General features: G+C 46.8%; 1 protein-coding gene across 1 annotated transcript in view; it reads right to left on the reverse strand.

The window, feature by feature from the left end:
• Positions 1-15,846: 15,846 nt before the first annotated feature.
• TMEM132D (transmembrane protein 132D) overlaps positions 15,847-20,756 on the reverse strand; it is an 835,380-nt gene continuing 830,470 nt past the window's right edge. The window contains exon 9 of the mRNA XM_043902103.1: positions 15,847-18,955. Coding sequence (XP_043758038.1) covers positions 17,774-18,955 — 1,182 coding nt within the window. The 3' untranslated portion in view covers positions 15,847-17,773. The remainder of the gene's footprint in view (positions 18,956-20,756) is intronic.

The raw sequence follows: 20,756 nt of genomic DNA on the forward strand, positions 1-20,756 counted from the left end.
GGATTCTCCAGGCAAGAATACTGGAGTGGGTTGCCATGCCCACCTCCAGGGGATCTTCCTGACCCAGGGATTGAACTTGCCTCTCCTGCATTGGCAGGTAGATTCTTTACCCCTGAACCACCAGTCCAAATAAAGAATCATCCAGCATTAAAACGTCAACTGTGTGGAAGCTGAGAAAGGTTGTAATAAATGTCTCTAAATAAATATTTCCTTTTTCCTACAAGCTTAGCTTGTACCACGATATGGGACTTTATTAAAGCATAGGGCATCAGAGATCCCCAAATGATTGTGGACCAGATACCATTCTGCGAGAACAGAGAAGCCCTTTTATTATCAGGAAGCATAATGGAAAGACCAGTTTTTAAAGATAAGATGTCTGATGGAAGGCAGGAAACTGACATGCTCATTAATACAAGCAAAATATAATTTCCTAGAAGCCCACTGAGAACTGTCAGAATCACTGGGGAGACTGGAAACAAGCAGGGAGCAGGATAGTAGGATAGCTGGGAGGTAGAAACTACAAAAATGTTCACAAGCAGGAACAAACTGGATGAGTGGGTCCAGATTGGGTGGATGCAATTTCATCTGCTTCTTCTGCCCTTGGGTCGCTTATTGGAGAGTTAATGGCTCTAGTTAGCATCTACCTGGTTCAGTTCATTTCAGTTCAGTTACTCAGTCGTGTCTGACTCTTTGTGACCCCATGAACTGCAGCACGCCAGGCCTCCCTGTCCATCACCAACTCCCAGAGTCTACCCAAACTCATGTCCACTGAGTCCGTGATGCCATCCAACCATCTCATCCTCTTTCGCCCTCTTCTGCCCTCACTCTTTTCCAGAATCAGGGTCTTTTCCAATGAGTCAGCTCTTCTCATCAGGTGGCCAAAGTATTGGAGTTTCAGCTTCAACATCATTCCTTCCAATGAACACCCAGGACTGATCTCCTTTAGGATGGACTGGTTGGATCTCCTTGCAGTCCAAGGGACTCTCAAGAGTCTTCTCCAACACCACAGTTCAAAAGCATCAATTCTTTGGTGCTCAGCTTTCTTTATAGTCCAACTCTCACATCCATACATGACTACTGGAAAAACCATAGCCTTGACTAGACGGACCTTCGTTGACAAAGTAATGTTTCTGCTTTTTAACATGTCTGTCTAGGTTGGTCATCACTTTCTTTCCAAGGAGTAGAGTCTTTTAATTTCATGGCTGCAATCACTATCTGCAGTGATTTTGGAGCCCCCAAGTATAAAGTCAGCCACTATTTCCACTGTTTCCCCATCTATTTGCCATGAAGTGATGGGATCGGATGCCATGCTCAGTTTTCTGAATGTTGAGCTTTAAACCAACTTTTTCACTCTCCTCTTTCACTTTCATCAAGAGGCCCTTTAGTTCTTCTTCACTTTCTGCCATAAGGGTGGTGTCATCTGCATATCTGAGGTTATTGATATTTCTCCCAGCAACCTTGATTCCAGCCTGTGCTTCATCCAGCCCAGCGTTTCTCATGATGTACTCTGCATATAAGTTAAATAAGCAGGGTGACAATATACAACCTTAATGTACTCCTTTTCCTATTTGGAGCCAGTCTATTGTTCCATATCCAGTTCTAACTGTTGCTTCCTGATCTGCATACAGGTTTCTCAAAAGGCAGGTCAGGTGCTCTGGTATACCCATCTCTTTCAGAATTTTCCACAGTTTGTTGTGATCCACACAGTCAGAGGCTTTGGCATAGTTAATAAATCAGAAATAGATGTTTTTTTGGAACTCTCTTGCTTTTTAGATGATCCAGCAGATATTGGCAATTTGATCTCTGGTTCCTCTGCTTTTTCTACCTGGTTAACCAAGCTTAGACTCTGAGCCCACCTGCTGGCTGGGTGCCCAGTAGAGACAGGAGGGCGGTCACTCAAGAACTCTCCAGGTGACCTCTGGCCTCTGTGGCAGAAGATCCTCCACCTCCCTATACCGTCTGACCAAGAATGCACACAATGGGACATCCCTGGTGGTTCAAAGGTTACAAATGTGCCTTACAATGCAAGGGACATGGGTTTGATTCCTGGTCAGGGACCTAAGATCACATATGCTGCCAGGTAGCTAAGCCCTCTCGCCACAACTGGAGTGTCTATGTGTTGCAACAAAAGATCCACACAGTGCAGTGTAGATCCTGTATGCCACAATTGAGACCTGATGCAGCCAAATAAGTAAACTAAAAAAAATAATAATGAAATAAAACTAAAAAGGATATTAAAGAAAGAATGCCCACAATGGAGTAAGATAATTGCAAAGGAATTTGGAGTCACAGTGAGAAATGGGGTTGAATGCTATTGTAGCCCTAACCAATGATTCATGTTAGGAAGTCAAGAGAGGAGCTTCAACCACTGGCTTTGCCACTTACTAACCATGTGACTCCGAGAAAATTCCTTTGATTTTTTGGGGGCCTGATGATCAAGACTAGAGTCTCAAATGATCCACATCCTCCAACTTGAAGTATCTCAGGCCCACTCAAACAAGTGCAAAAGATGATTAACAGCTGCTGGTAATAGATTACCCTGCTTGCCAAGATCTATATATTGACACCTACAGCTCAGGCTATTTGTCTGTCCAATTACACATCCAAAAAAAGGGAACATTTTAATTGCACATATTGATTTTGTCTCAGGGATTTGAGGGGCATGGAGACAGACTGGGAATTCTCTTCAAAGCCTACATGTACTTGAAAGCATCTCAGAAGTTGGGAAGAAGCAGAGCAAGGTCTACTGTGCTGTGAATAAGCCATCTAGACGTAGAGAGGCAGTGAGGGATTCTCATCATCCCATTCTTGTGCTTAGGGACTTCCCTTGCAGCTCAGTTGGTAAAGAATCTGCCTGCAATGCAGGAGACCTGGGTTCGATCCTTGGGTCAGGAAGATCCCCTGGAGAAGGAAATGGCAACCCACTCCAGTAGTCTTGCCTGGGGAATCCCATGGACAGAGGAGCCTGGTGGGTTATAGTCCACGGGGTCACAAAGAGTTGGACACGTTTATCCTACTCTAAATCTCCTGAGTTTGAACCACAGATGCTCATTATCACCTTGGACTGTGTCTAATCACACAGCCCCGAGAAATGTGGACTTTCGAATGCTTCTCTGTGACACAGTTCTTCCAAACGAGATTGTCTAAGATGAATCTTGGCCCATCCAGTTCTCATTAAAACCCTTTCTTCCTGGCATGGTGATTTGGTTTCTGTTTCCATGGAGGAGGCAGTCAAGCCATAGACTCATTATTGAACTCATGCTTTCTCTCCCTCTCTCTCCTCTCTCCGTCTCTCTCCCAACCACAGTTATTTTCAAACACCTTTTTTTGGGAACACTGACTTTTGCATATTCCTTGAGGCTTTTTTAAACTGGGAGGATTGAGATTGTGTTTACTTATCCACGGAGAAAAGTACAATTTGGGAAATCTCATTTGTCGGTGCCTGAGCTCTGCCCCAGGGGCCCCTCCAGGCTTGGCGTAGAGCTCTCCTCCATGTGGTAAATCGTAGGTGACAGTCATGTCTGGGAGAACAGCCCTCGGGAACACAGAGATTCACACCGAGAGTAGCAAGAGCTGCCTGCTGTAGTGTCAGAGGCGGCCACGGTGCCAGGGCAAGCAACGGCAGGGGCCCAGCCAAAGATGATCAGGAAGTTACTCCCTTCAGAACAGAGGGGGCCCAGAATCATCCCAAACAGTGGAAATGGATGGCTCCATTCAGAGAAATGAAGATTTTGAAAAATTTGAAATATCAGTGGGATATTAAGCTTAACCTGGTGACTTGATAGATAATCTTGGGTCTGTGTTTTCTTAAGATGGTGGGGGAAAAAGATAGGGCTAAAAGAAAAGCAAGGGTCTCATCTTCTAGGACTTCCATCAATTTACTGGGAAGTTACAAAATTCCCCTTCCACCAGGGTCCAGGTTCCCTGGGCTGCAGCACTCTCACTGTTCTAAGGCTGAAAAAACCCATATCTCTTTTGGTAGATGGATACAAGTTTCAAATAGGTGGTTGGCTGGAGACCATGACCTTCTATAACTTCAGCTCCTGAAATTTCTGGGGCTAGAGTGGTCAAAGGACGAAAGAATTGGTGCCAAGCTCATGGTCAGTCAAAGAGGATGCTACCTTGCAGGGTCCCCACGGATACTCGTGCCCCGTTCAAGACACTCACCTTCATCAAGGGCTATTGACGTCCTTCTTTTAACAGCTTTTTCTGCATCCACATCAAGAAGAGCTTGCTACTTGGCAGAGATGTCATGGATAACCTTACAAGGTCACCCCAATCATCTTAATGGGGCAGCTGTGGTCTTCTCATGACAGCCTTGCTTGTTACAGCAAACCTTTGCATCATGGAGCAGGAAGCACAGGAGAGGAAGTGGAGAAAAAGGAAGCCTCCCACACTATTGGTGGGAGTGGAAATTGGTGCAGACACTATGGAGAACAGTACGGAGTTTCCTTAAAAAACTAAAAATAGAGTTACCATATGATCCAGCACTCCCACTCCAAGGCATGTAACTGGAGAAAATACTAATTTGAAAAGATATGTCCACCCCTATGTTCCTAGCAGCACTATTTACAATAGCCAAGATATGGGAAAAACTTAAATGTTCATTGACAGATGAATGGATAAAGAAGATGTGGTACATACATACAATGGAATATTACTCAGCCATAAAAAGAGTGAAATGATACCATTTGCAGCTACATGGATGAACCTAGAGATGATCATACTAAATGAAATCAGATAGAGAAAGCCAAGTATCATATGATACTGCTTATGTGTGGAATCTAAGAAAATGCTTACAAATGAACATATTTATATAAAACAGACATGGCTTCCCTGGTGGCTCAGTGGTAAAGAAACCGCCTGCAGTGTGGGAGACGTGAGTTCTGTTTCTGGGTTGGGAAGATCCCCTGGAGAAGGAGATGGCAACCCACTCCAGCATTCTTGCCTGGGAAATCCCATGGACAGAGGAGCCTGGTGGGCTGCAGTCCATGGGATCACTAGAGTTGAACGCAACTTAGAGACTCAACCACCAACCACCATAAAACAGATATAAACTCACACACAGAGAAAACAACTTATGGTTATCAAAGGGGAAAGTGGGGGGGGGGGTAAACAAGGAGTTTGGGATTAACGGATCACACTGTATGCATGTGCGTGCTCAGTGGCTCAGCCATGTCCCACTCTTTGCGGCCCTATGGAATAAATTAGATAGCCAACCAGGACATAGTCTCTTGCAATAACATAATGAAAAAGAATCTAAAAAGGAACAAATATATATTATATTCACACATTCACATACACATTGTGTGTTGTGCCCAGTTGCTCAGTCATGTGTGACTCTTTGTAACCCCACCAGGCTCCTCTGTCCATGAGGATTCTCCAGGCAAGAATGCTGGAGTGGGTTGCCATGCCCTCCTCCAGGGGATCTTCCCAACCCAGGGAATGAATCCAGGTCTCCTGCATAGGAAGGCAGATTCTTTACCATCTGAGCCACCTAGGAAGCCCATGTATACACACACATATATGTAAAAATAACAAATCCTAATTTTTAAAAATACAATTAAAAAATTTTAAAAAGTGAATCACTTTGCTGTCCACCTGAAACTTTATAAATCAACTATATTTCAATTCAAATTTTTAAAAAATAAATAAAAACTAAATATAAGCAGAAAGCGTAGATGCCAATCAACTAAATGGGGTCAGCTGAGGTCAGTAGGCATGGAGTGAGCGTTTCTGTGGCTCCGTGATGAAAAGGGGGGTCCCTCAGAGAGCAGCAGTGGCCACCAAGCAACGCACAGGAGTGGGGTCCACAGAGACTCTTCCAGGCAGGACCACTGCTATATTGTCAAAGAGACAGTGGTGCAGGCGGAGAAGTGTCACTCAGCTAGGTGACAGTCTCTCCGTTATTGCAGGTGAGGCATCTGAGGCTGGTTTGTGTCGGTTTCCGGCTACCTTACAGAACCTGATTTTAGCAGCACGAAACGCTTCAAACAGGTTGTTTCCCTGGTGATCCAGCAGCTAAGACTCTGCGCTCCCAATGTAAGGGCCTGGGTTCCATCCTTGATCAGGGAACTAGATCCCACATGCTGCACATAAGAGTTCACATACCTAAAGATCCTGTATGCTGCAACTAAGACCCAGCACAGACAAATACATTGAAACAGACAAACAGGCATCCACACGGGAACACAGGAGATTTCAGGCAACCTCAGCTCTCCTCCCAGCAACTGAGGCCAGGTGGAGGTCCAAGCGTGGACGCCGGCCCACGTCCGCCGCTCACAGGAATGGGAGTTGGACCCAAGCTGCCTCCTGCTGTTTCCTGACCTTAAGCTGCTTGGCGGCTCTGAGAAGCTGGGATGGGAGCTGGGAGGCACGGCTGAGCGGAACTTGCCTCCTTAGAACTGTAATACCCACATCCCCATGTATCATCGATACGTGTGCTTCAAAGAGTAGCTTGGGAGCAGGGCCAGCAGTGGAGCTGGGATGATCAACCAGGATAGAGGCCTTTGGGGAAGGTCGGGCTGCTGAGTGACATTGTCACAGACAGAGCAAAGCAGAGACGCTCCTTTCTCAGCTGCCTAATTAGTTCACACCAGCCACGAGACACCAGCAAGAAAGTCCCCGGTCGTTTCCCTCGAGTTGGTAATAAGAAGCCCAATTAGGCCTCGAGAGACAGCGTCCCTCTCAAGACTCTATGCTCGTCCCGCTCCTTCAGGCCAAGCCGGCAAGAGCATCCAAGTCACGTGGATCCTCAAAGGGGAGAAAGAACCCGCTTTGGCATGAATCCGGTCCCCCTCCCTCTGCACTCCCATCTTTACAGGAAGGTCAGCTCCCCGGAATCCAGCCACTTATATAAGCCAAGAAGCTTCTACTGAACGGCTAGTGCATTAATCAGGCGGGAGTAGGCACTGCGGTAAATAAACCAGAACAGAAGACAGTGAGACAGAATAAAGGACTGTTTCTGGTCAAAAAGGGTCTGGGAGGGTCCGATCCTCTAAGGCTATGAACCCCCCACATGCCCCTGGGTCCTTGGGGACCTGGGCTCCCTCCAACCGGTGGCCCTACGTATCAGGTATTGTGTCTTCCCCCAATACCATAGGATACCACTTACATATGGAATCTAAAATATGACAAACGAACCTACCTAGGAAACAGAAACAGAATCATGGCCATAGAGAAAGACTGGTGGTTGCCAAGGGGTGGGGGTGTAGAAGGAAGGACTGGGAGTTTGGGGTTAGCAGATGCAAACTACTACATTTAGGATGGATAAGCAATAAGGTCCTACCATAGAGCACAGGGAACTATATTCAATATCCTGTGATAAACCACCATGGAAAAGAATATGAAAAAGGATATATATGTATATATATATATATATATATATCTGAATCACTTTGCTGTATAGCAGAAATTAACATTAGAAGTCAACTATATTTTAATAAAGAGAAAGTCCCCAAACGTGTCTTCCCAGTCACCGAGGCAGGATAAGAGTATGCACAGGTCACCCACCCTGGCTCCTGACTGCCCCTGCTGGGAGTGACTTGTCATCACTGTTCACAGTCGTTGCCAGAACAGCTAGTCATGCAGACCCAACTGAACGGCAAGGCTGGTTGGGAAATGTATTGAGCAGGTGTCCAAGCATGCCCCAAGGATGTAGGGTTTCCAGATAAAAAAGGGAACTCCCTTCCTTTCCTGGGGGATGTGAAAAAACCAGAGCGATGTCTATTTTTTTTTTTTCAGTAGATTCTGGAAATTCTGATTGAATGGAACATGCCTGGCAAGATTTTGACTCAAGTGAAAACCTCCTCATGATGAGGTTGATCTGGGAAGAGGGGGGGATGTTTAATTCTTACCATGCTCCACTCGCAGAGGGTTAGGCCTGATGGCAAGCCAGCAAGGTCTGTATAGAAACAGAGGACAAGGAGTACTGTCTTCTGTGCCCCTCTTGAGGGCAGGAGTTGCATCTAACTAATTTTGTTGCCCCCAGAGTGGCCAAATCTACAGACCCAGGGGAAGATGTTGGTGTTACATCCAAGTGGAAGCACACCTACACTGTATTAAAAAAGCCTCTGGCAGCAGTTTAGCTCCTGGTTCCCACTAGGTGCCTAGCTTAATTTATCAAACTGAGCTATTGTCATTCATGCTCTGCAAACCATTCATTGTCTGTTTGCCCGTCCATCCATTCATTCAAACACTCATCCATACATCCAAACATTTGTCTATCCTTTCAAGCATCTAATCATCCATCTATTCATGTGTTTATTTATACAAACATCCACTCACTCAACCAACCATCAATCCATCCATCCACTCACCCATCCAAATATCCACTCATCCATCCAAACATCCATCCATCTCTTTTCATCCATACAGCCAAGCATTCATTCATCCACCCAAACATTCATCAATCCATCCAAGAAACTAATTATCCATCTGTCCATCCATCCATTCATCCATCCAAACATTTGTCCATCTGTTCAAACCTATAATCGCCCATCTATCCAACTGTCAATCCATTCAAACAACCACTCGCTCAACCATCCATCAATCCATTCATCCATTCACTCATCATCCAAACATCCATCCATTCTTCCAAACATCCATCCATCCAAACATCCATCCATTCTTCCAAACATTCATCCATCCCCGTATTCATCCATCTATCCAAACATTCATCTATCCATTCAAGCATCTAATCATCCACCCGTCCATCCATCTGTCCAAGCAAATGTTTACTGATTGCTGACTCTTGCTGGGCATGGCTCTAGTCATGGGGTATATAGTAGAAGACAGGTAGGACTAGATCCTTATTCTTCTGGAACTTACCTTCTATGAGGAAATACACATAGCAAACAAGGAAGCAAATACTTGGAAAGGACAAAGCCAGAGTTGTCTAGGAGATACAAAGACTGTAAGATGGGATGATAACTGGGGGCAGGGGCTGGGAGGGAAGGGACTTAAGTGGAGGGGAAGTGAAGCTACTCTGAGGTGGCTAGAGAAAGCCTCACTGAAGAAGCAGCTTATGAGCTAAGACCTGAATGGTGATGAGGAGTCCAGCCTGTGACAATCTGGGAGAATAGAGTTCCGGAAAGAAGAGGGAAAAAGGCCACAAGCTCCAAAGTGGGGATGGGCTTGTTTTGCCAGAAAAATAGACAAAAGGGAACCAGTGGGACTAGAGTTAGTGACCAAGTGTGGCTGTGATGGGAACTGAAGGTGGGGTGATGGGCAGTGCTGGTAACAAAGTCCAGACTTCATTCTCAGATTTATGAGCATCTATTGGAGGGTTTTAAGCCAGGGAGTGACCTGATGTGAATTACGTTTTTAAAAGGTCACTCCGTTAATTTTCATTTAGCAAACATTGACTGTCTGCTTAGTAGATTCATTTAAGAGGCATGAAATGTTCTGGAGGTAGGGGAAGCAGAGAAGAGCAAGACAGAAGCTTTTAAAGTCATAAAACAAACACTGGCCATTGTGCTTTGAGTCCATTAGCATCACTGGCGGGCCTGATTGAACATCTCAAAATCTGAAAGTCCTGGACAGAGGAGGTGACCCAGAGCCTGATGCTCCCAGGACTCTCTACTGGGAACCCCGCCAAGAGTGATAGGTGGGTTTCCATGGTGGATCCACACAGTTTGCTTGTGAAGGCTGTTTGCTGTCTCTTCTTCAGCTTGGACCTCAATCTTCTGGGGTCCTGTACATGCAGTTTCAGAGTCTTCCCCAATGTCCAGAAAGCAAAGCTCATGGGAATGGAATTGGGGGTGGAGAAGCCAGGAAAAGGCAGTGAAAGTGGGGAAGGGATTCATTGCTTTGCAGGACAAACATCCATTTTTATTGCAAAAATATCTTTTCCCTTGGAAGTTAGTCCTTTCTCACTTTATTTTTTAACCAAGATTTAATGTACATTTATTTTGTTTATTTAAAGTTGAATTTTATTTATTTATTTTTAAATTTTGACTGTGCTGGGTCTTCGTTGTGGCATTCAAGTTTCTCTAGTTGCTTCACTTGGGCTTAGTTGCCCCAAGACAAGTGGGATCTTAGTTCCTTGACCAAGGAGGGAACCCGCTTCCCCTGTATTGGAAGGCAGATTCTTAACTCCTGGACCACCAGGGAAGTCCCTTGTAAATTTATTCTCAATGTGTGGAACATATCGTATAAAGGTTTCATACTGAATAAAAGATATTCTTCAAGCCCAAAAGGGAGGAATTCACATCAAGTTTTACTTACCTTGTTTGCAGTACAAATATGCAGATTTTATCACTGAAAGAAATCTCACTTGTATTTCTTCATCAGAAACTTCAACTGTTCTAGGTTAGAACTTTTTCACACCTCGATCAGAAACAAAATAAAACAAAAATACAGGAAATAAAAAAATGTAAGTTGATTGATTGTTGAGACAGCAAGGCACTACTCTCTCCCCCCGGCTCCAGGGTTGGAGGGAGATGCCTGTGATGGAGGCCTGAACATTGCATCTTGCGGGTGACAGATTGGACTTCTGTTCAGCTTGTGACTCCAGTTGGCCAATAGGGGTCAATTGAAGGACTTCATCTGAAAGTGTCAGGACACTGACTGTCTTTAACTCAGAATTTCTTTCATGGGAAATTACCAAGGCTAGAGTTTCCGAAGGCCACCATATGCAAGAGTTTTGCCTGAGGCTGAAGTCAAATAAGCAAAGATTGGGCGAAGAGTAGGAGAGGGGAAGAGATAAAAGCCTGGGTCCAACCGTTCCTGAAGCCAGCTTCACCTCTGCTGTCCAGTCCTACGCTGCGTGTGCTAAGTCACATACAATTCTTTGAGGCCTCATGGACTGTAGGTAGCCTTCCAGGCTTCTCTGCCCAAGGAACTTTCCAGGCAGGAACACTGGAATGGAGTGACATTTCCTTCTCCAGGAGATCTTCCTGACCCAGGGATCAAACCTGTGTCTCCTGCACTGGCAGGTGGATTAATTACCAGTAGTGCCACCTGGGAAGCCCGTTGTCCAGTCCTCAGTTCAGTTCAGTTCAGTCACTCAGTAGTGTCCAACTCTTTGCAACCCCATAGACTGCGGCACGCCAGGCCCCCGTGTCCATCACCACCTCCCGAAGTTTACTCAAACCCATGTCCATCGAGGCGGTGAGGCCATCCAGCCATCTCATCCTCTGTTGTTCCCTTCTCCTCCTGCCCCCAACCCCTCCCAGCATCAGGGTCTTTTCCAATGAGTCAACTCTTTGCATGAGGTGGCCAAAGTACTGGAGTTTCAGCTTCAGCATCAGTCCTTCCAATGAACACCCAGGACTGATCTTTAGGATGGACCGGTTGGATCTCCTTGCAGTCCAAGGGACTCAAGAGTCTTCTCCAACACCTCAGTTCAAAAGCATCAATTTTTTGGCACTCAGCTTTCTTCACAGTCCAACTCTCACATCCATACATGATGACTGGAAAAACCACAGCCTTGACTAGACGGACCTTTGTTGGCAAAGTAATGTCTCTGCTTTTTAATATGCTATCTAGGTTGGTCATAACTTTCCTTCCAAGGAGTAAGTGTCTTTTAATTTTATGGCTGCAATCATCATCTGCAGTGATTTTGGAACCCAAAAAAATGAAGTCTGACACTGCTTCCACTGTTTCCCCATCTATTCCTAGGGAGCAATAAATTCTGTCCACCGCCCCTATCATTCTTCCTGAAGTTTGGTTAAAAAATAATGTTTAAAATCACTTGCTGCATAGATTTTCTCCAAAGCAAACATCAAAACAGGACTTCTTCCCTCCTAAGGAGACTACTTCCTCCCTAGAGTGGGTAGAATTGTCTTCCTGAAAAGATATGTTGAAATCCTAACCCTCAGAACCTGGGACTGCAGACTTATCTGGAAAGACCATCTTTGGAAAGAGCTAAAGAATTCCAAAGATTGCTAGTGACCAGCAAAACCCAGGGAAGAAGCATGAGACAGATTTTCTCCTTCACAGCCAAGAACCAATTCGATTAACACCTTGATTCTGGGCTCTAGAATGGGGAGTAAATACATTCCTGTTGTCTTAAAGCCCTAGTTGGTGATACTTTATGATGGTCACTCCAGGAAAAAAAAGTTACACTTCTCAGAGGACATGTAGCCTTAGTCCTTTCAATTCTCTTATCTATAGGAGGCTATATACACAGCTCAGCACTTTCCCCCACATGTCTTGTGAAAGACACATCAACTGGGGCCAGATGTAGGCAAAGTGTACCATAGAGAACTTAAGAGGAAGGCCTTTGGGGGCCAGGCAGGGGTCCAACTTGCATCTGGACCTCTGGCCACAGCATGCTCCGAACCCCCTGTCCATCACCCCTCAGGTCATCAATGACGGCTGGGTTTGAGGACCTGGTCCACCCTGTCAGAATATCCTTGCTTCACGGAACCACATTTCTACCAGAATCTCCATGGCTGCAGCCACAGCAAAGAGGGGGAGTGGTCCCCAGTGAGGAGCTAATGACTGCTAATGACTGTGTCTGGGGAAGCAACACATGGGGTAATTAATTCACAGTTCTCCCAGAGGGAAACAGATAACCGGTTCCCTTGCTCTCCCAGGGTGTCCTTGCACAGCCTCATTTGTAAAGTGGGTGTGAAATAGAGGACGAGGTGAGGCTTTTCAAAATGAGACAGTTTCCTGGAAGCCCAGTGCCCTGGTTGGCCCATGGAGCAGTCAATTGCTCTCAGTCTGCTCACGAGTTTAGCTGCCTTAGACCTCTGGCCAGAGGCCAGGGTTATGACTTTATCTGTGCCCCTCACATTAATGGATTGAAGTCCTAACTGCCCAGTAACTAGACGTGACCTTGTTTGGAAATAGGGTCTTTGTGGATGTAGTTAGTTAAGACGAGTCTTCCTGAAGCAGGGCGGGCTCAACTCCAACTTGCCTGGTATTCATTTATAAAGGGGAAATTTGGGGACCTCTCTGGCAGTCTAGTGGTTAAAACTCTGCACGTCCAGTGCAGCAAGAGCAAATTTGATTCCTGGTTAGGGAACTAAAGGGGTTTCCCTGGTGGCTCAGATGGCCAAGAATTTGCTTGTGATGCAGGAGACACAGGTTTGATCTCTGGGTTTGGAAGATCCCCAGGAGGAGGGCTTGCAACCCACTCCAGTATTCTTGCCTGGAGAATCCCATGGACAGAGAAACCTGGCGGACTACAGCCCATAGTGTGGCGAAGAGTAGGACAGGACTGAGCCAGTAACACTTTCACTTTCAGGGAACTAAGATCCCACATGCCTCGTGGCCAAAACAAAAAAAAACCTGATGACCAAAGAACCTGCAGAGCAGCTCTGAATGCAGACCTTCAGTCCTCTTCCCTATAAGAGGGAAATAAAATACAAATAAAAAATAAAATGAGGAAATCTGGACACGCACACACGCACATCATGTGGAAAATGCCATGTGAGCATGGAGGGAGAGACCGGGTGAAGTCTCTGCAGGACAAGAGCCACCACCAGGAGGCAGAGAGGGGCTGGATCAGAGCCCCGTAGAGCCTCAGAAGGAACCGACCCTGTGGACACCTGATCTCGGACTTCCGGCCTCAAGACTGTGAGCACATGTCTGTTGTTCAGGTCGCCGAGTGTGTGAAACTCTGTTAAGGAAATGGGTTGCTCAACTCTGGGCACTAAACGCTGCAGGAAGCCTTGGCGTCCACCAGGGGGCGCTGATGATCCTGGTTTTTGCGGGCCTGGCGTCTAAGTCTGCTGGGTTGGAACTCACCACGTGGCGAGATGCGGGGCCCACGAGGGGTGCCAATGAGCAAGCAGGTCAGGCCAGAAGAAACTGCGCGGCATCCCTTATTTTATTCGCACCCCTAAGACACCTTGTTGAAAAATCAGTTCGTTAAGATGTTCACATCATTTCTTTCTCCGACTCTGGGCACACAGATCACATTATGAACTGTGTGAGCTGTGTTTTTAAAACCAGCGGTTCCCAGCCTTTTTGACACTAGGGGCCTGTTTCGAGAAAGACAGTTTTTCCATGGAAGGGGTGGGGATGGTTTTGGGATGAGTCAAGCACATTAACATTTACTGTGCACTTTTCTGTTATTATTATGTCAGCTCCATTTTAGATCATCGGGCATTAGACCTCTGAGACTGGGGATCCCTTTAGACAACAATCTCTATTTTCCTAGGAGACACCGAGGGTACTCTCTTTAACATAACAATATACTTCTTCTAATTTTGTCTAGAGAACACACAGCTCCCTCCATTTATTTTTGTTTTCAGCACTTCTGGGTAGAGACACAGCTGGGGAGAAATACTTCCTTATTAGAAGAAAAATGGTGAAATAGATGGCAAATGAAATTTGCCCTCTGGGTCAGGGAGACAATCTAGGTGTGGAGGGACCTGCAGGGGTGTGGGGGCGTCCTGCCTGGAGGCGACAGCAGTAAATTCAGGATGTCCAATTAGGGCCAAGGTGGATTCTAAGACCCATCTCGCCAGAGTCTGAATTTTCAAGAGAAGACAGAAATTCAGATTTTTTTTTAGGTGCAATGGCCAAAGTCTTAAGCATTGACCCAGTCTTTTTCTATACCATAACCTATTTTATTATCCTTCATACAATGTATGAAAATTACATTGTTTGCTATTAATCTCCTCCACCTCACACTAGAGGTCTTTGAGAGTAGGCATGGGTCTATTTACCACTCATCCTTGGCCTGCAAGGAGATCAAACCAGTCAGTCCTAAAGGAAAACCACCTGACTATTCATTGGAAGGACTGATGCTGAAGTTGAAGCTCCAAAACTTTGGCCACCTGATGTGAAGAGCCGACTCATTGGAAAAGACCCTGATGCTGGGAAAGATTGAGGGCAGGAGGAGAAAGGGGGTGACAGAGGATAAGATGGTTGGATGGCATCACTGACTCAGTGGACACGAGTTTGAGAAAGCTCTGGGAGATGGTGAAGGATAGGGAAGCCCAGTGTGCTGCAGTCCATGGGATCAGAAAGAGCTGGACATGACTGAGCAACTGAACAACAACTAGCATATAGTAGGTGCTCAATAAATACCAGTTGAATAAGACAATGATACATCACTTGATATTGCTTGCATGAAGACACAGATTTCATGCAACTTCTTTTTCTGTGGAATCATCTTGAGACTGCAACTGATTATCAGAGGAATCTGAAAATCAACCTTAAAAAATTATTTATTTGGTTACATTAGGTCTTAGTTGCAGCACATGGGATCTTCGCTCTGGCAGGCACATTTCTCTCTAATTGAGGTGCAAGAGTTCAGTAGTTGTGGCATGCACGCTTAGTGGCCCTGCGGCATGTGGGATCTTAGTTCCCCAAGCAGTTACCGACCCCATGTCCCCTGCACTGGAAGGCAGATTCCTAACCACTGGGCTGCCAGGAAATTCCCTAAAAAATCAACCTTAAAAAAAAAAAAACCCCAAAAAACCCAGCACACAGTCACTGTGGGTGCACATACATGATTTAGGAAATTGACCTCTGAATGTACATGAACGATCCAAAGAGAGGACAGAGCCCGTTTGTTCCCTCACTCCAGCCCAAAGGGAGGCTAGGATACACGCTTGCCTGCTGTGGTTCTCACTTACCGCCATCAGTCAACAGGCTTTTAGCAGAGAATTGCATGTGTGATTGATTTCCAAATCCTTTCAGGTCCTGAAGGAGAGATCCTTAGTACACAACATACTTTGTCATCATGTGTCAACATCGCCTCAATGCAGAGAGCGGCATTACACGATGTAAGCGTGTAATTGGATTGTCGCTGGGATCTTTCCATCTGCATTTTCATTTACCCAAAGCCGCAGCTTTGGAGGGTCATTTGCTGAGGATGCCAGCCACTGGGGCGGGGGAGGGGGTGGTGTGAGTGCGTAGAAAGACAAAGGACAGCCATAAGCCGCAGAAGGCAAACTTTATATTTACAGTTGGTAAGTTTATAAATATATATTACATTCTTATAATCTACAATACATTCTGCACGCAGACGGATTGGAGAGAGGGCATCGACAGCGGTATGAAAACGAGGGAAAGGCTGAAAGGAACAGGAGTGGGTTACTGAAAGCAAAGGATTATCATTGAAAAGGGGTGACCATTTAGTCACCCAGCCAGACAACGTAAGTCAACCTGGGGACAGGAGCAGGTGGCTGATGGCTCCTGGACTCTCAGTCCTAGGGCAAATGGACAGCACCTTAGTTTGAGAGAGAGTGCTGAGGTTGAGAGGATGAACTGGTGGAATTACACACTTGATCTCAGGAGAATTCAATTATACGCACAGAGGGAGAGAGAGAGACAGAGACAGAGACACAGAGAGAAAGGAAGCAGAGAGATAGGTCCAGAGAGACACAGAGACAGACACACAGAGAAAGAGAAATTGACCTTAGAACCCAATGCTCGAATAACCCAGCTCTCTACCCCATAGGCAGGTGCCATGGGTCCCTCCATCCCTCCAAGGTGAAGCAGAAACAGCCTCATATTCCCCCTCACATGTGAGTGGGACCAGATTTCCTGCCCAACCCTTCTCATCACACACACTGAGTCCCAACTCTCCTTACCCTGTACCCCGCTATGGGCATGCCCAGATTTATCTCAGCAGCCTTGGGCAGCAGACCAGATGGGACTGTCGAAAGACCCATCACAGACCATCCCTCCCTTCTTTCCATAAAAGTCAGGAGAATGAGCATCCTTGGGTGTCGAATTCCTTGTGAGTACTGCTGACCCCCAAAGACTAGCCTTTTCAAAGCAAGACACGTGTGAAGTTGGCCCCATGGGACTTCAGTGTAGCCTGTCACTGGGTGATTGACACAGAGGCCACAGTGGAAGAGACTCAGCAAACAGTGACACAGCTCCCCACTGCCCACGAGTGATCAATGATTTTTGGAAAGGTGGCGATGCAAGGAAGGGTACAAATGTGAACAGAGTGAATTTGCTTTTAAAAAAGCCTGGTTCTTTGAACCTGATTGAAACTCTATGCCCAGGATCCCTAGTTTACCAATAAAGGGATGCTCCGAATGGCTCAGAGGGTTTGTTTCCTGGGTGTTTGATCTTGACATCTAGTTACAAAGGTATTGGTGACCTGTTTGCCCTCTTGTTCCCTTTCAACCATTGTCAACGATTGCCTTGGTTTGTCAATAACCCGGGGTTTACCCTGACCCAGCCTTTGGGAGATAACTGGAAATCATGCTTCCCAAGAGCTGACTCTAGGCGGCGCTAGACTCTGCTTCTGCTCAGGCTCACAGCCAGGTGAGTTTCCATGACGCACTTCCTCCCATCCATCCCGCCCCACCTGAGTCTCCTTTTTCTCCTGTGGTCCGCAGCACTGAAAATTGCAGCCGTGTAGCTTTGGCAATACCCAAATTGCTTCGATTAAAGAAAGAGAGATGGCAAGAGAGAGACAGTTCTTTCCTGCAGGCTGTCGGAAGATCAGTGACTCAGAACTCATTTTTCTTCCAAGTTGAAAAAAAATCTCGCCATGCGTGATAAACCTCTTTTCATCGACTGAGACATCAGACCCTGGAAAGTGGACATCGATTCCAACTCGGGGCCTCGCTGGGGGAGCCAGGGTCGTTTTCTGGGGCTCTGTGGATAGTGTCAGCCTGATCGTGTCCTTTTTTTTTTTGCCACGCCTGGAGGCATGGGGGACCGTAGTTCCCTCACCAGGATCAAACCCACGCCCCCTACAGTGGAAGCGTTGAATCCTAACCACTGGACCGCCAGGGAAGTCTCCCCGTCTTTTCATTTCCCCCACTGAGGGTCCCCGTTGCCCCGAATCCCCAAGTTAAAAGGCCGAAAGGTGAGTGAGAACCAATGTCTGCGAATGCCCAGCTTACACATCTTCACGTAATCCTTCCCTGTAGCCGCGTGACTCTTGGCCTCCCCCAGGGTCCAGATCCTGGCCAACCCAGTTCACGGTATCCTCGCCGCTGGCCGGTAGGGAGTTCACGGCGGGGCATCCATCCTCCGGAGAGAGGGTGGCGAAAGTGGTGAATTTGACTCTTTTCCTTTTTGAGGTAGGGGACGTTGGGGGCTCGCTTTTCTGATCTTTCCCGTCCGCGAGGGTGGGGCCTGAAGATCTGAACAGCTGTCCGTTGATGCCTTTTTGGGAGTCTGTGCGGAGCAGATACTTGCTCTCTTCGAAATCCATGCCCCTGTCGATGGCGGTGATCTGCTCCTCTTGGGAGGAGGAAAAGTGGAGCTGGTTCTCCAACAGTTCGGTCCGGTGGCTCAGGCCGACCCAGTCGTGGGAGTGAGTCATCCCTTCCTGTTCTTCGAAGGGGACCTGTTTGTGCCTGTACTTTAATGCAAAGGTCACGCAGTTGATGAGGAAGACCAAAATGGCCAGGCAGAAGACCCCCAGCAGGGCATACATTCCGATCTCCAGGTCGCTCAGCCCTTTGGAGGACTGGGGGTCGTTCTCCTCCGTTTCCCCGTGGCTTCTGGGCAGGTCCACCTGGGCTGGGAAGCTGGTGAGGTCGATGGAGATGGTCTGCAAATGGCCGCCATCATCCAGAAGGCTTTCCTGGCCCCTGTTCTTCTGGAAGGTGGACCTCTCCGTCGTGGAGCCCCTGCCTTCCATGAGGCCCACGGAGGAACTGCCGTAGTACTCGCCCTCCTGACTCCCCCATTCCTGCAAGGGCTTTTTGGGTCTTCTGTCACTGATGTTATTATCCAGGGGACCTCCTGCCCCCCTGTGTCTGCTGTCACCGGTGTTGGGGGTGGCGTCGTTTTGGCCAAACTTCACTTTGATGTTGGCTGTCCCCACCGCCAGCACGCTCTTCCGCTTGGATTTCTGGCACGCTTCGCAAATGACCATTTCGACCTTGACCAGGGCCCCCTGTCCTTCAGCTTCAGCGGCAATTATAGGCCACTTGAATTTGGGGTCTTGGTGGATGGAGACCACCTTCTCATCCAGGGATGTGGCCATAAGGGAGAAGTCTTTTGCATCATAAATATCCAAGGGGGTGACGGAGCCATCACTGAATTGGACCCAGCAACTGATGGCTGCTTCCTGTTAAAAAGAATAAGTAAGTTCATCAAAGATGGACACAGAGGGGGCAAGGGGAGGGTGGAACAAACTGGAAGAGTAGCATTGACATATACACACTACCACGTGTGAGAGAGACAGCTAGTGGGGAGGTGCTGGATAGAACAGGGGGCTCAGCTCGGAGCTCTGTGATGACCTAGAGGGGTGGGATGGGGTCGGGGGAGGGCCCAGAGGGAGGGGATATATGTGCACTTATAGCTGATTCATGTAGTTCTACAGCAGAAACTAACATGGCATTAACATTGTAAAGCAATTATACTCCAATTAAAAAATAAGTTTAAAAAAATGGGTCTCAAAGCTCATTGCACACAAAGGCAATCTGTAGCAAAGAGAATGCTACCAGAACAAATGGAAACCTGTTACACAGTATAGAAGTAAGAAGTACAAAGGGTATAAAATAGAATGAGTTCTTGTAAAGACAAGAGAACCTAAAGAAAAACCACAAGAGTAAAATGACAACCACGAAACAGGACCAGGAGTAAACACCTCCTAATAAGATGTGCTTTCTTTCCTGAGGTGTTGAAAGATGTTGTTTTTTTTTTCCTTCTCTGCAAGATCTACTTCTGCACAATAATAGATTGCATGTCAAAGGAGATTTACTGGCTAGTGGGTCATTCACAAGTGTTACACGTTTAAATGAAACATATTTATTACATTACTTTTAAGTTGCTTTAATAGCCAGTCTCTGAACATTACTCACAACACAGATGAATGCCCCTGATCTAGACAAGGGCGCCTCAGAGGTGCTGCCAGCTTTAGGCTTTAGTTGTGTTGGGTCCTGCCATATATGCATCTAAGGATAGGCTTGTATTGGCTTGTGGACACAGTCCTGGCTTGGAGGTGAGGGGTAATGCCGTCCAGGCAGAGAGAGGGGTTGGGGTGAAGATTAAGGTTAGGAAGCTCTAATATTGGGAGAATCTTTGTCCCCCATCCATCCTCCAACCCACCCATTGGGGGAAATTGGGAGACCAAACAGTAGCCAGGGCCAAGGTTTGTGTATATCTCAATTTCTTTTCTTTTTACTTTGTTGCTTTAGATCTGATTTCCTCGGGACTAGTTTGACCAGGGGGATCATAAGAGATGAGATAATCTCATCTCAGCCCCAAGAGGCTTATGCCCCTGCCCACCTGGCCATAGCTGACCTAACCCGGAGAATGGCTGCTGTCAGAGCCATTCATCTCAGCAGCTCTGAGCCTGCTGGCATCTCCCCCTCCAGTTTGAAATAAGAAAGACAGCACTGAAGGACTTAGTTGTGGGCAGATGAGTGGGAGCTCGTATGAAACTGGGGAATGAAGCCTCACTTTGGAGCAACTACAACAGATCAAGTACAAGCACATGTCTGGGCTCAGCATTTATCTAATGAGATAATGCATGTGAGAGAGACTGTTGAACCCGTTTCACCAAGTTCTTAGAGCTGGGCTTCCCTGGTGGCTCAGACCGTGGGGGATATGTCTGCAAGGAGAGAGACCTGGGTTCGATCCCTGGGTCGGGAGGATCCCCTGGAGAAGGGAATGGCTGCCTACTCCTGGAGTAAGCCAAGTGTCCTTGCCTGGAGAATTCCATGGACAGAGGAGCCTTGCAGGTTATACAGTCCATGGAGTTGCAAAGAATAAGACACAACTGAGCAACTAACACTTTCACAAAAGCCTTGCTAACCTTGTAATAAATCCAGTGTTATTTCAACTTGCTTGAGTGGATTTCTCTTTCTTGAAACCAAGGCACCCCCAACCACAACAGAGTAAGTTTTCCTGGTGGTATCTGGTCT

The sequence above is a fragment of the Cervus elaphus genome, chromosome 5, assembly GCF_910594005.1.
Source record: "Cervus elaphus chromosome 5, mCerEla1.1, whole genome shotgun sequence".
In the NCBI taxonomy this organism is placed as follows: domain Eukaryota; kingdom Metazoa; phylum Chordata; class Mammalia; order Artiodactyla; family Cervidae; genus Cervus; species Cervus elaphus.